The following is a 12,763-nucleotide window of genomic DNA, read 5'->3' on the forward strand; positions in this document are numbered from 1 at the left end:
TTTGATTTGTTTAACACATTTTTGGGCTCCCGGGTGCGCAGCCGTCTAAGGCACTGAATCTTAGTGCTTGAGGCGTCACTACAGACACCCTGATTTGAATCCAGGCTGTATCACAACCAGCCGTGATTGGGAGTGCCATAGGGTGGCGCACAATTGGCCTAGATGATTCCATGTGTTATTTCATAGTTTTGATATATTCACTATTATTCTACAATTGAGGAAATAGTAAAAATAAAGAAAAACCTTTGAATGAGTCCAAACTTTTGACAGGTACTGTATACATGTGTAATGAATACGAGGGGAGACAGAGAGCTGGTTTCAAGTGCACGGCGCAGCAGGTGTTTATTGTAAAGGCAGGTAGCTGGGTCCAGGGGCAGGCAGAAGGTCATACACAAGGGGTCCAACAAGGCAACAGACAGGCAGGGAAAAGGCTAGTAACGTAGTCCGGGAGATCAGGCAATAGGTTGATAACAGGAAATCCGATAGGCTAAGGTACAGGCAGGGAATAGGCAAAAGGTATCGTTAGTGAGGCAGGCAAAAACTATCATACACAGGAGGATTACATTACGGGAAAAACAGAGCTCCGACTAGAAGTGTGTCACAAAACAAACAACACTTCACAATGATAAAGTGCAAAGAACTGAACTAAATAGTGTGTGATAATGACACAACAGGTGATCAGAATTCAGGTGATTGGGATGTGGAGAGTGAGCTGCGCTCAGGGGATCTAGGTGTTTGAGAGTGTGAGCTGGAAAGTGGGCTGGAAAGTGAGCTGCTTTCAGGGGATCTACGCGTTTGAGAGTGTGAGTTGGAAGCAGACGTTACAACATGTCACATGTCCTGCCATTGTCTTGCAACAAAGACACAAACACCCTGTCATCACAGACTCTTCTCTTTTCAAACTAGCACACATACAGACACGTTGTCATTTCACACATGCATGTACACCACACAGACTGTTTTTTTACCATATTTTCCCCAATTTGCATCAATGCATATCGTCAGACAGACATTTAGACAGATAAACGCACAGGTGCGAGCTCACACACACAACACGCAGATACACACACATAGACAGACAAGCCCATAGCCGCAGGAAGGTGTTTGGGGGCGCTGAATTACAGGCAATATTCTCACTGGGCTAAAGGCCAGAGTTACCGCTTACAAGGAACGGGACACGGACATGGACGCATACAAGAAAGGCCGATACGACCTCTGACAAGACATCAAACATGCAAAAGAACAATATAGTAGGAATCCTATTACACCAGGTCCAACTCTCATTTTATGTGGCAGGGCTTGTTGACGATAATGGATTACAACGGGAAATTCAGCAATGAGTTGCCCAGCGATGCAGAACTCACAAACAAGCGAAATGCCTTTTATGCTCGCTTCGAGGGAATATAACATGGTGCCTTGCATGAAAGCCCCTGTTTTTAGGATTACTGTGTGATCTTGCTCTCCATGACCCATGTGAGCACGGGGTTAACAATCACAAGGCCGCCTGCCAGACATAATACCAGGGCGCGTTCTCCAATCATGCGAAAACCAGCTAGCAAGCGTCTTCACAGACATTTTCAATATCTCTTTATCCCAGTCTGTAATCCCAACATGTTTCAAGCTGACCCCCATTGCCTAAATGACTGTAATTATGAAGTGCTTTGAAAGGCTGGTCATGACACACATCAACAACATCCCAGACTCCCTAGACCCGCTCCAATTCGTATACTGCCCCAACAGATCACACTTCACACTGCACTTCACACTGACCTCTCCCACCTGGACAAAGGGGGAAATAACTATGTGAGAATGCTGTTCCTAGACTACAGCTCAGCGTTCAACACCATAGTCCCCTCCAAGCTTATCACCAAGTTAGGGACCCTGGAACTGAACCCGTCCCTCTGCAACTGGATCCTGGACTTCCTGACGGGCCGGCCCCAGGTTGTGAGGGTAGGCAACAACACCTCCGCCACGATGACCCTCAACACAGGGCCCCCCCAGGGCTGTGTGCTTAGTCCCCTCCTGTACTCCCTGTTCACCCACGACTGTGTGGCCACGCACGACTTGAACACCATCATCAAGTTTGCTGACGACACGACGGTGGTAGGCCTGATGACAGATGGCGATGAGTCACCCTACAGGGAGGAGGTCAGAGACTTACCAGTGTGGTGCCACGACAACAACCTCTCCCTCAACTTCAGTAAGACCAAGGAGCTGATCATGGACTTTAGGAGAAAGAGGGGAGAGCACGCCCCCATCCACATCAACAGGGCTGTTGTAGAGCGGGTCGAGAGCTTCAAGTTCCTTGGCGTCCACATCATTAATGACTTAACATGGTCCACACCCCACAGTCGTGAAGAGGGCACGGCAGCGCCTCTTCCCCCTCAGGAGGCAGAAAAGATTTGTCATGGGCCCTCGGATCCTCAAAAAGTTCTACAGCTGCACCATCGAGAGCATCTTGACTGGCTGCATCACCGCTTGGTATGTAAATGACAGCAAAGCGCTACAGAGGGTGGTGTGAACAGCCCAGTACATCACTGGGGCTGAGCTCCCTGCCATCCAGGACCTTTATATCAGGCGGTGTCAGAGGAAGGCCCGAAATGCCATAGACTGTTCGCTCTGCTACTGTACATTGATCTGGTACTGGTACTCCCTGTATATAGCTCCACATTGATCTGGTACTGGTACTCCCTGTATATAGCTCCACATTGATCTGGTACTGGTACTCCCTGTATATAGCTCCACATTGATCTGGTACTGGTACTCCCTGTATATAGCTCCACATTGATCTGGTACTGGTACTGGTACTCCCTGTATATAGCTCCACATTGATCTGGTACTGGTACTCCCTGTATATAGCTCCATTCTTGTGTATTTTCTTTTCTTCCTCTTGTGTTACTATTTAGTTATTATTAATATCTTTAAACTCTGCATCGTTGGGAAGTGCTCATAAGCAAGCATTTCATGGTAAAGTCTACACCAGTTGTATTCAGCACATGTGACAAATACAATTTGATTTGATATGTGGTGATAGAACTTGCCATGACTGAGTGTGAGGAGTACATTGATTTATTATCCGACTATTGATTGGAACCCGTTATCATGCCATGCATCACTCATACACAGTAGAAACCCCTAGGCCCTGCATACAGGCCACATACTGTACATGCACAGGGCATATGGACACACCTCTCTGTCTTTCTCTTTTTCACAGAAGTATTCTCATCTGTGTTGTGGTTAAGCAGAACACTTTGGCCCCTGGCTAGTTGGTGTGTGTGTGCTGACAGCACATTGGGGCGTTCACTGATAAATGAATGCTATTTCCGGTGACATGTAAATATTTACAGATACAGAGCATGCCTTTGTGCTCCAGCATCAGCAGGGAAGGATGTGTGTTGGTGGTTGGGTGGTTGTGTGTAAAGAATAATTATTTGATTTTTGTTGCTAAATTAACAAGCCGTAGTGGAACATTTGTTCAGCATTGATTAACGTGATGTAATAACATCTCTATTAACCACTACCATTCATAAACAACTTCCATACCTCATGCAAGGTGATGTCATCAAACACACACACACACACATATATACAGACACACAGCAGAAAATGTCTGTTCTATATAAAACATCCGGATAAGGGCGCAGTCAGTGGCTGCTTTTGTCCCAGTTATCAGTGTTCGTGCAAGACTGACCATCAAACACACACATGAAATGCAAGGAAGAGGTGTAGTTGTCAATTGACCGTTTTTTTTCTTCAATCGCTTTGGTGCTCTTTTCACAAGTATATGGTGAATTTTCTAAACTCTTAGTAAAAAACTCCAAACTGGTAAGACTTGTAACACAGCTAATCTTATATTCAAAACCTTTTATTTTGTATTCATTTTAGTTTGTAGACTTTCACCACACAACCATTGATCCAAAATGTAATTTTACTGTGAAATACCATGAGAACATTGATTTAATCACCAAAACACACCATGATATCTTCTCAATGTAGTTGTTTTAACTAACAGTTGATCTAATAGAAAAAAATGCAAGATGCAAATTGTTCTTTGAATGTAATATGCTACAGTAATGTATATTACACTGTTTTCACATTAGGCAATTCACTGGCACTACCCATAAACATTTACTGAAAATGTCCTTGATTTCTATCCCAATGTGCGATCAAATTGCTATAGCGTGATTTAAATTTAAAGGCACTGTTCCCGCGTTCGGGGAGACTGCATTCACGGTAAACGCTGCATATGTCGCCTCAATCAGAAATGACCTATCAATTTCAATGGCGCTGAACTTTCACAATACAAATTGAATTGTGGACTAGATTTCAATCGTGCTACAGTTCAAATCTTCAGCACTAAGTATTGAATCAAGTCAATTGAAAAAGTGCTTAGAGTTTTGAAACAACTGCCTTTTTGAGGATCTGTTTTGAGTTGTGTACTAACCGTTGTGACATACTTGGGAAAATGTCATCAAAGTGATTGAAAAAACTGTAACGTGATACAAATCATGGGGGTTGGCTGTTTTCTTGTGTGCATAGTTGCGCAAAGTAGGGATGATGATAAATACATTTTAAAAAATCGCTCCAAACCCCCCTCCCCCTATGCCAACCCAAAACATCTGCCAGCGACCATGGTTGTGTGGGTTGGTGTGCGTGTGTGTGCCTTTTTCAATTTATGTCCATGTTTGTTTCCATTAGTTTATAGTTTATCTGCTGCTATACGCTTGTCATAATTCTATCTACACAGAGTTCTGTTTATTGTCCCGGAATTCTTCCATGGTTCCTGATGCTGTCTGGTGACTTACTTGCTTCTATATTTGAAATACATTTTAGTTTACCTTCCACATCTATTCTGTCATCCCTCTTTCTTCCCTCACTTCTACAGAGTGCAGTAGCTCTGGAAAACAACCAGAAAAAGAGTGTGAGGGGGGGAAAGAGGGAAAAAGAGCAAGACCATGGCTCAGATTAAGCTGCAGAATGTGGAGGACTACTATGAGATTGGAGAGGTTCTTGGCAGGTGAGTGAGAAGGTTTGGAGTAGAGAATGGAACAGCACTAGACATTAATTGATGTTCATTTGAATTGATTTGAATTGAACTTAATTTACATATAATTCTAGGAATACACTGCTAAGTAAATAGTACTAGAAAGGTGCAATGCCCCTCTCTGTTACTCTCTCTCATCTCACATTCAAACACGCTTTAGGCCTATTAGCATCACAGGAGTAGTTCAGCGTAATATAGAGCTCAATGCAAAAGTTCCCTACGATATCATCCCTCTCTGCCCCCCTCTAGTGGTCACTTTGGGCAAGTGCGTGCGGTGCTGGAGCGGGCGTCCGGGGTCCACTGGGCGGGGAAGTTCCTGAAGCTGCGTCGGAGCGCTAGTAGCCGCCTGGGCCTGGAGAAGAAGAGTGTGGAGACGGAGGTGGAGATACTGCAGAGCCTGCAGCACGCCAACGTCATGGCCCTCAAGGACGTGTTTGAGAGTCGCGCCGAGGTGGTGCTCATCGTGGAGCTGTGAGTCAAGTGGGGACAGATGGAGAGAGGGGGAGACCTCTGCTGGTCTATGTCTATCTGTCTGTCTGTCTGTCTGTCTTCCCCCTCAGCCCACAGCAGGTGGGATGGAAATAGTTGTGTGGAGCACAACTCTAACTCCCACCCTGTTTAATGGGAACACAATGAGAAGCACTTGGTCCCGTCAGCCCATCTAATCCTCCTGTCATTACTAGCATTGATCTAATAGTCCAGGCCAGACAGATAACCCAAAGCCTATTAATATAACTGAACAATAGCCCCCCCAAATACAGACACACTCACAACTGCAACCAAACTGGTGCTGCACTCCAGGAAACAAGAGTTCATGAATAAAAGATCTTGAAGCAAACTTTTAGGCTGATTCACTTTCGAGTAACTTTAATAGGAATGAATGCGATGCCATTTTTATAACTTGGTCTAGTTATTATAAGTCGACAGATGTAGGATCTTAATTTGAGCCAGTTTGTTACAGCAGGGAAATAATCCTGCAGCAACAGGAAATTTGAATTATTATGTGGATTATAATTAATTGACATTTGTGTAGGGGTTGATACATTATTCTTAAGGGAAAATCAAGTCTGAAATTTCAAAGTAGAAAATACAAACTTCAGAAGCCTTTTAAACCTCAAATATATTACAAGTTCTAAATGTCTCCTGCAACAGGGTGATCAAATTAAGATCCTACATCTGTATGTGATGAAGATATTGCCCTGACAAACTTCTACTTAATTCTATCTCCTTTTTTCTACCACTTCTTTCTCACTGCCCCCCCCCCCCCCCCCCTCTGCTCTAGTATCAGTGGTGGGGAGCTGTTTGATTTCATAGCAGAGAAGGAGAGCCTGTCTGAGGAGGAGGCCATAGAGTTCTTGAAGCAGATCCTCATGGGAGTGGGCTTTATGCACACTAAGAACATTGCCCACTTTGACCTCAAGGTGAGACACACAGGAATAGAGCTGATAGAACGCAGTGCTTCCCTGTACCATGAATTAGGTGGGACGGGCCTCCCGTTTCCTGACTCTGTTGCCCCTTGACCAAACCCATTTGGGCTGTTTTTCATTCCATCAGGATTTCGCATTGTGTGTGCAATGCTCTCTGTTTTCCATTTAGCCAGAGAACATCATGCTGGCTGACAAGACGATTCCACACCCCCACATCAAGATCATTGACTTTGGACTGGCCCATCGCTTCAAACAGGGAGAGGAGTACAGGAGCCTATCTGGGACCCCACAGTACATCTGTAAGTGGAACATTCCACATGTTTACTGTCTGTGTTTGTTTGGTGGAAATTGTGTCAGTCAGTATGTGTGTCATGTTGTGTGAGCATTTTGTTAGTGTGTGATTATGGTGTGTATGTTTGATGTGTGTACAGTGTATCTTCCTGTCTGTTTTAGTTTTTATTTAGCATGAGCCTCTAGAAAGGTGCTGAGGTTTCCATGGAGACAGTTTCCAAGGGGTAGTAGTGTGGTTGTGGACAGGATGTGACATCAGAGCGTGTGGTGGGGAGCTGGGGGTAGTGAGAGAGACGTGTGACTAGGTGAGAAGTTTCAACAGACATGAAATGCGTGATGCAACCTGAGTCGCCAACACAAAGAGTGTAACGGAATGATTACTTTAAGTGTTGCATGGGTATTATTGTCGGGCCATGGGTTCTACCATAACCCACTCATTCCCCAACTAGTTGCCCATTTTCATGTGTTTTACTGTAAGATTTTAGGATTTATTTATATTTTTTATTTATTTAACCTTTATTTAACTAGGCAAGTCAGTTGAGAACAAATTCTTATTTACAATGACGGCCTTAGAGCATTTAACATCGTTAGAGAATGCCATTATGTTGTGCAACAGCAGTGTTAGCATCACCCAGTGTTTCCTAACACAATGACACAGTGACTGTTGTGACAAAAGGAAGTTACACTCTCCTCTATTGTATTCTCAGGTCCTTACAAAAGATCTCTCTCTTACTATCTGTTCTTTTCCTCTCTTACACACACTCTGTTTTTCTGGATAAGCCTGGATTGTGTTATGTGTATCTCATTATCTCTCCCTTTCTCTCTTTCGCTCTCCCCCTTCTCCATTTCCGTTTTCTTCCCAGCCCCTGAGGTGATTAACTACGAACCCCTGAGCGAGGCAGCCGACATTTGGTAACCATTACTAAAATATTATTCATTAGAAAAACAAAACAAAATGTCCCAGCTGCCTTGACTGTCAGGGTAAAAAGTTTTGTGCACACAAAGTCACTCATATCTCTCTTCTCTTTCATCTCCAGGAGTATTGGTGTGATAACCTACATATTGTGAGTATGCAAAACAAGTGGACAATTTGAAATTTACATACCATAGCTACCAGTGGAGGTTGGTGGGAGGAGCTATAGGAGGACCGGCTAATTTTAATATCTGTAATGAAATAAATGGAAAGGTATCAAACATGAAACCACGTTTGACTCCAATGCAATTTATTACATTGCAGCCATTACAATGAGCCTGTCCTCATATAGCTCCGCCCACCAGCCTCCTCTGGTAGCTACACATATTCTCTAATACCCCCCTATTCTACAGGTTGAGTGGTTTGTCCCCCTTTCAAGGAGATAATGATGAGGAGACACTAAAGAACATTGTGGGGATGATCTATGATTTTGAAGAGAACTATTTCAACCAGACCAGCACCATGGCCAAAGACTTTATTGAGAAACTGCTGGTCAAAGACCCAATGTAAACAAACGATCACTCATTCATTTATTAGTTTAATTGATATGGTTATTGTCTATAACCTCTGTATACTATGCAACAATCTATTACTTAATGATGTGTGTCCCTCCTACAGAGAGAGAATGACAGCGGATGAATGTCTAGTACACCCTTGGATCAAGGTGAGAGAAGAGAGAATTGTGATTTGATTGGGGTAACTTCAATACATAAACCCAACATAAGCACATTATAAGGTTTGAGTAGGAAAGCTTAAGTTGTGAGTATGATTCACACTGAAAAGCTTTGAACTGCATGTCACTTTGGATAAAGGCTAAAGCGTCTATTACAATATCACGTTCATTCCTTGTTTATCAGCCCCTCACGCGCAAACAGGCGGATAACAGAAGTCGATCGTCCATCAACATGAAAAGCTTCAAGAAGTTCAACGCCAAAAGGAAATGGAAGGTGAGGCCCAGTGGTGCATCTCAATATTCCAAAGTAGCTTCCTCTTCTTTTCTCCTACCCTGTATCTGCATTGGTGTGCAGCAGTAGTCCTACAATATTGGTGAGAGCCCGACACCTGCTGGTCCGGACATTGTATTGCATCATATTTGCCTTTTTCTTTCCAAAGTCCTGCTTTCCTATGGACACCTTCTCTTTTCATACCCTTTTTAAATCCCCCCCCCCCTCTCTCTCTGTAGATGTCGTATAACATGGTGTGGGCGTGTAACAGATTATTTCGCCTGCAGTTGCAGTGTAAAAGCAGGTCCCAGGAGGACCCAGAACTGGTAAGAGAGAGCAGAAAGGACTGGGTCTAGACCAGGGGACATGCTGGCTTCTGCCCTGTTCTCAAAGTCTGACTAAGACCTATATAACTAGCTGTGTGTACTGTCTGGGCCATCAATAACACCAATTTTAATCAATCGTAATATACTAATCAATTATATGCCAGGGAAAGAAGAAAAACAGGAAAACTACAATGAAATATTGCACACATATTTCATCATAATGTTACAATCCCTTTATTTGAACTGTTATAAATCCCTTTATTATACTCTCAATATCAACATATCGATGAGGCTGTTGATATGCTTATGTCTGAATATCTCTGCAATTGTCGTCCCCTTGTCAGAGGCAGTGTGAGAGCGACCAGGAGGACACGGAGACCAAGCCTGCTTCTCTCATTCGCCGCAGACTCAGCAGCAGTTCCTAAATAAGACCACTGGGGTCACTAACACAGCCTCAGACCACCTCTATCCATCCCACCATGGGGAAATGGAGAGAAGCCTTTTGTGAGTGTACCAATCACAATACGAGTAACGAACCTGTGATGTACCAATCACAATACGAGTAACGAACCCGTGATGTGCAGGTGCCTAAAGCCAGTGTTAGTCCACAGAGTTGAATCTTAATGTCTCAGACACGGTTCCTGATAAAACCACTGTAGTTTAGCAAACTGCTTCTGTTACACTTCACCCCCATTTGACCTAGTATTTGCCTGTGCCTTTTATGTATTTGCCTGTGCCTTTTAAGTTTGACACATTTATTTTCTGAAAATGCCAAAACATTTGTTTAGGTTTGATGGTGCACGGGATAGAGTTTGTCACACTTATAGCTAACCTCAATTGCAATTATTATACCTTACAATATTATGTGGTTAAAAGCCTTATCAAACTTCATCTTAGATATACTTTATTGAACATTTCAACTATCTTTGGCTTATGTCAAAGGTCAAATTTATAGTTGTTTTTGAAAGGGAAGGCTACTTTATAACATTGTGTAGGCTTGTTTTTTTATATATAATAATGAGAGTTTAATACTGACAACAACCATGTTTTGTGAATTCTGTGATGGTGAATAAGAAAATGTTAGTCTATGATGTTAAAGCTATTACAGTATATACGTTTGTTACTTTGAAAGCCCACAATTTTTTAAAGACAGCAGACTACTTGTACTGGTTGAGTTATCAGTTTCTGTGGCACATGATGTTACCATATTTGAACCATGAGGTCAAGATAGTCAGTGAACTGCAACCTGTATCTTACTTGACCACTGCGAACCTATAGTTAACATCACAATCATTGTAAACGTTCATTGTAACAGACAAACGGATTAGAAGAAGTGAGGCCTACAAACTTCAGTCTTTCAGTTCTTATTCTAAATGTTCTAAATTGTTTCCAGGCTGTCAACCTCATATTCTTATCAAAGGGTGGGGAATTGTTGCCATTTTCCTCTGGGTTTATACAAGGGTATGGCGGTTTTGAAACGGGGTTGAATAGTTGGCACTTCCAAGATGAGCAGGATCCAAGGAGTCAGCAGCATTCTTGGAGAGAGGGGGCCAAGGAAATAAAGAGCTTTCACACACTGTAAATTCCTGAATCTGCCCATGCCCTCTCTCCTTCCAATGTGCATCCTACAGAACACATGCCCGTTGCCATAGAGGACTCACCAACAGACGCACTCGAGCATGCAAGAGAGGTGAGTTTGGAATTAGGCAACCATTAAAATTGAAGTAAAAGTGCATAATATAATACGTGTTCAGTATATGTGTAATTCGTAAGCATGAACACCCACACATATAGTACATACAGGTGAGAGGAGATGCGCAAACAGCCATGTCTAGCGAAATGTCTAGCGAAACGGAGTAACAGGCTAACAGGCTACACACTTAGGGCTTGCCAAGCATTATCGTGGGAGTGGCGACTCGTACACAGAGCGAGACAAACAAAACGTCAAACGGGTTTCCTTCTCGAGATCAAGTGACACATGACACTTTACCTGTAGACGTTTGAGGAATTCGGATGGTCTGCATTTATTTTTATTAATTGGACAAAGTTAAATGTAAAAAACATATCAGGAAGACTGTGGTTAACCTATAATTAAAACGGCTATTATACTGTAGTTTTTCCGACTAAACCGTGAGAAGACGTGAAAAGCACAGGACAATCATTACATCTGCGCGCTGGTTGGAAAGTTGGCTATCGCAGCAGGTGCAGCCACCAAACCGGTGAGTCATTTGCAAGTAATTTATACATTTTTTACCTGACCATGAACTAAATGTCTATTAAAAAGTCTATGTATGTATACTGAACAAAAAATAAACTCGGCATGCAACAATTTACTGAGTTACAGTTCATATAAGGAAATCAGTCAATTTAAATAAATTCATTAGGCCCTAATCTATGCAGTTTTGTCACACAACACAATGCCACAGATGTCTCAAGTTTTGGGAGCATGCAATTTGCATGCTGACTGCAAGAATGTCCACCCAAGCTGCTGACAGGCATTTGAATGTTCAATTCTCTACCATAAGCCACCTCCAACATTGTTTTAGAGAATTTGGCAGTACGTCCAACCGGCCTCACAACCGCAGACCACATGTATGGCGTCGTGTGGGCGAGTGGTTTGCTGATGTCAACATTGTGAAAAGAGTGCCCCATGGTGGCGGTTGGGTTATGGTATGGACAGGCATAAGCTACGGACAATGAAAACAATTGCATTTTATCAATGGCAATTTGAATGCAGAGAGATACCGTGACAAGATCTTGAGGCCCGTTGTCATGCCATTCATCCGTCGCCATCACCTCATGTTTGAGCATGACAATGCATGGCCCCATATCACAAGGATCTGTACACAATTCCTGGAAGCTGAAAATGTCCCAGTTTTTCCATGGCCTGCATAATCACCAGACATGTCACCCATTGAGCACGTTTGGGATGCTCTGGATCGATGTGTACATCAGCGTGTTCCAGTTCCCACCAATATCCAGCAACTTCGTACAGCCATTGAAGAGGAGTGGGACAACATTCCACAATCAACAGCCTGATCAACTCTATGTGAAGCAGATGTGCCTTGCTGGCAAATGGTGGTCACACCAAATACTGACTGGTTTTCTGATCTACGCCCCTACTTCTTTTTAAGGTATCCATGACCACCAGATGCATATATGTATTCCCAGTCATGTGAAATCCATATTTTAGTGGCCTTTTATTGTCCCCAGCACAAGGTGCACCTGTGTAATGTTCATGCTGTTTAATCAGCTTCTTCATATGCCACATCTGTCAGGTGGATTGATTATCTTGGCAGGAGAAATGCTCACTAACAGGGATGTAAATAATTTGTGCACAACATTTTAGAGAAATAAGCTTTTGTGCGTATGGAACATTTCTGGGATATTTTATTTCAGCTCATGAAACATGGGACCAACACTTTACATGTTGAGTTTATATTTTTGTTCAGTGTATTTTCAATGTGTGATCTAGTTTATTTAGTCATGGGACATTCAAGGCATCCAGCCAGGTTCTCCAATAATTTTGTAGCAGCCTACCAAGGGGACCATACTTTTCTAAAATGGGTTGGAAATTATAATTATTTCATCACCATGGTTCATTTGACACAATTTAAATATTCAAATTACACCATTATCAGACATGATAACATCTATCAGTATGATGACTGTATGACGACAGGCAGCCTACTGTATTTACAGTATAACCAGGGAAACATTGATTTAAAAAAATCTCAAATTGACTGAAATGTATTTTA

General features: G+C 42.7%; 1 protein-coding gene across 2 annotated transcripts in view; it reads left to right on the top strand.

Annotated features, from left to right (window-relative positions):
* The window catches only part of LOC139573619 (death-associated protein kinase 2-like), a 13,183-nt gene extending 3,012 nt beyond the window's left edge, over positions 1 to 10,171 (top strand). The window contains exons 2-12 of one of the 2 annotated variants that reach the window (XM_071397276.1): positions 4,886 to 5,017; positions 5,294 to 5,515; positions 6,327 to 6,465; positions 6,641 to 6,770; positions 7,626 to 7,674; positions 7,800 to 7,826; positions 8,089 to 8,241; positions 8,354 to 8,399; positions 8,593 to 8,682; positions 8,919 to 9,005; positions 9,350 to 10,171. In XM_071397276.1, the coding sequence (XP_071253377.1) occupies positions 4,956 to 5,017; positions 5,294 to 5,515; positions 6,327 to 6,465; positions 6,641 to 6,770; positions 7,626 to 7,674; positions 7,800 to 7,826; positions 8,089 to 8,241; positions 8,354 to 8,399; positions 8,593 to 8,682; positions 8,919 to 9,005; positions 9,350 to 9,430 (1,086 nt within the window). In that variant the 5' untranslated portion in view covers positions 4,886 to 4,955 and the 3' untranslated portion in view covers positions 9,431 to 10,171. The remainder of the gene's footprint in view (positions 1 to 4,885; positions 5,018 to 5,293; positions 5,516 to 6,326; positions 6,466 to 6,640; positions 6,771 to 7,625; positions 7,675 to 7,799; positions 7,827 to 8,088; positions 8,242 to 8,353; positions 8,400 to 8,592; positions 8,683 to 8,918; positions 9,006 to 9,349) is intronic. The other variant, XM_071397277.1, reaches the window with a different exon arrangement.
* The last annotated feature ends 2,592 nt before the right edge of the window (positions 10,172 to 12,763 follow it).

The sequence above is a fragment of the Salvelinus alpinus genome, chromosome 4, assembly GCF_045679555.1.
Source record: "Salvelinus alpinus chromosome 4, SLU_Salpinus.1, whole genome shotgun sequence".
Lineage (NCBI taxonomy): Eukaryota > Metazoa > Chordata > Actinopteri > Salmoniformes > Salmonidae > Salvelinus > Salvelinus alpinus.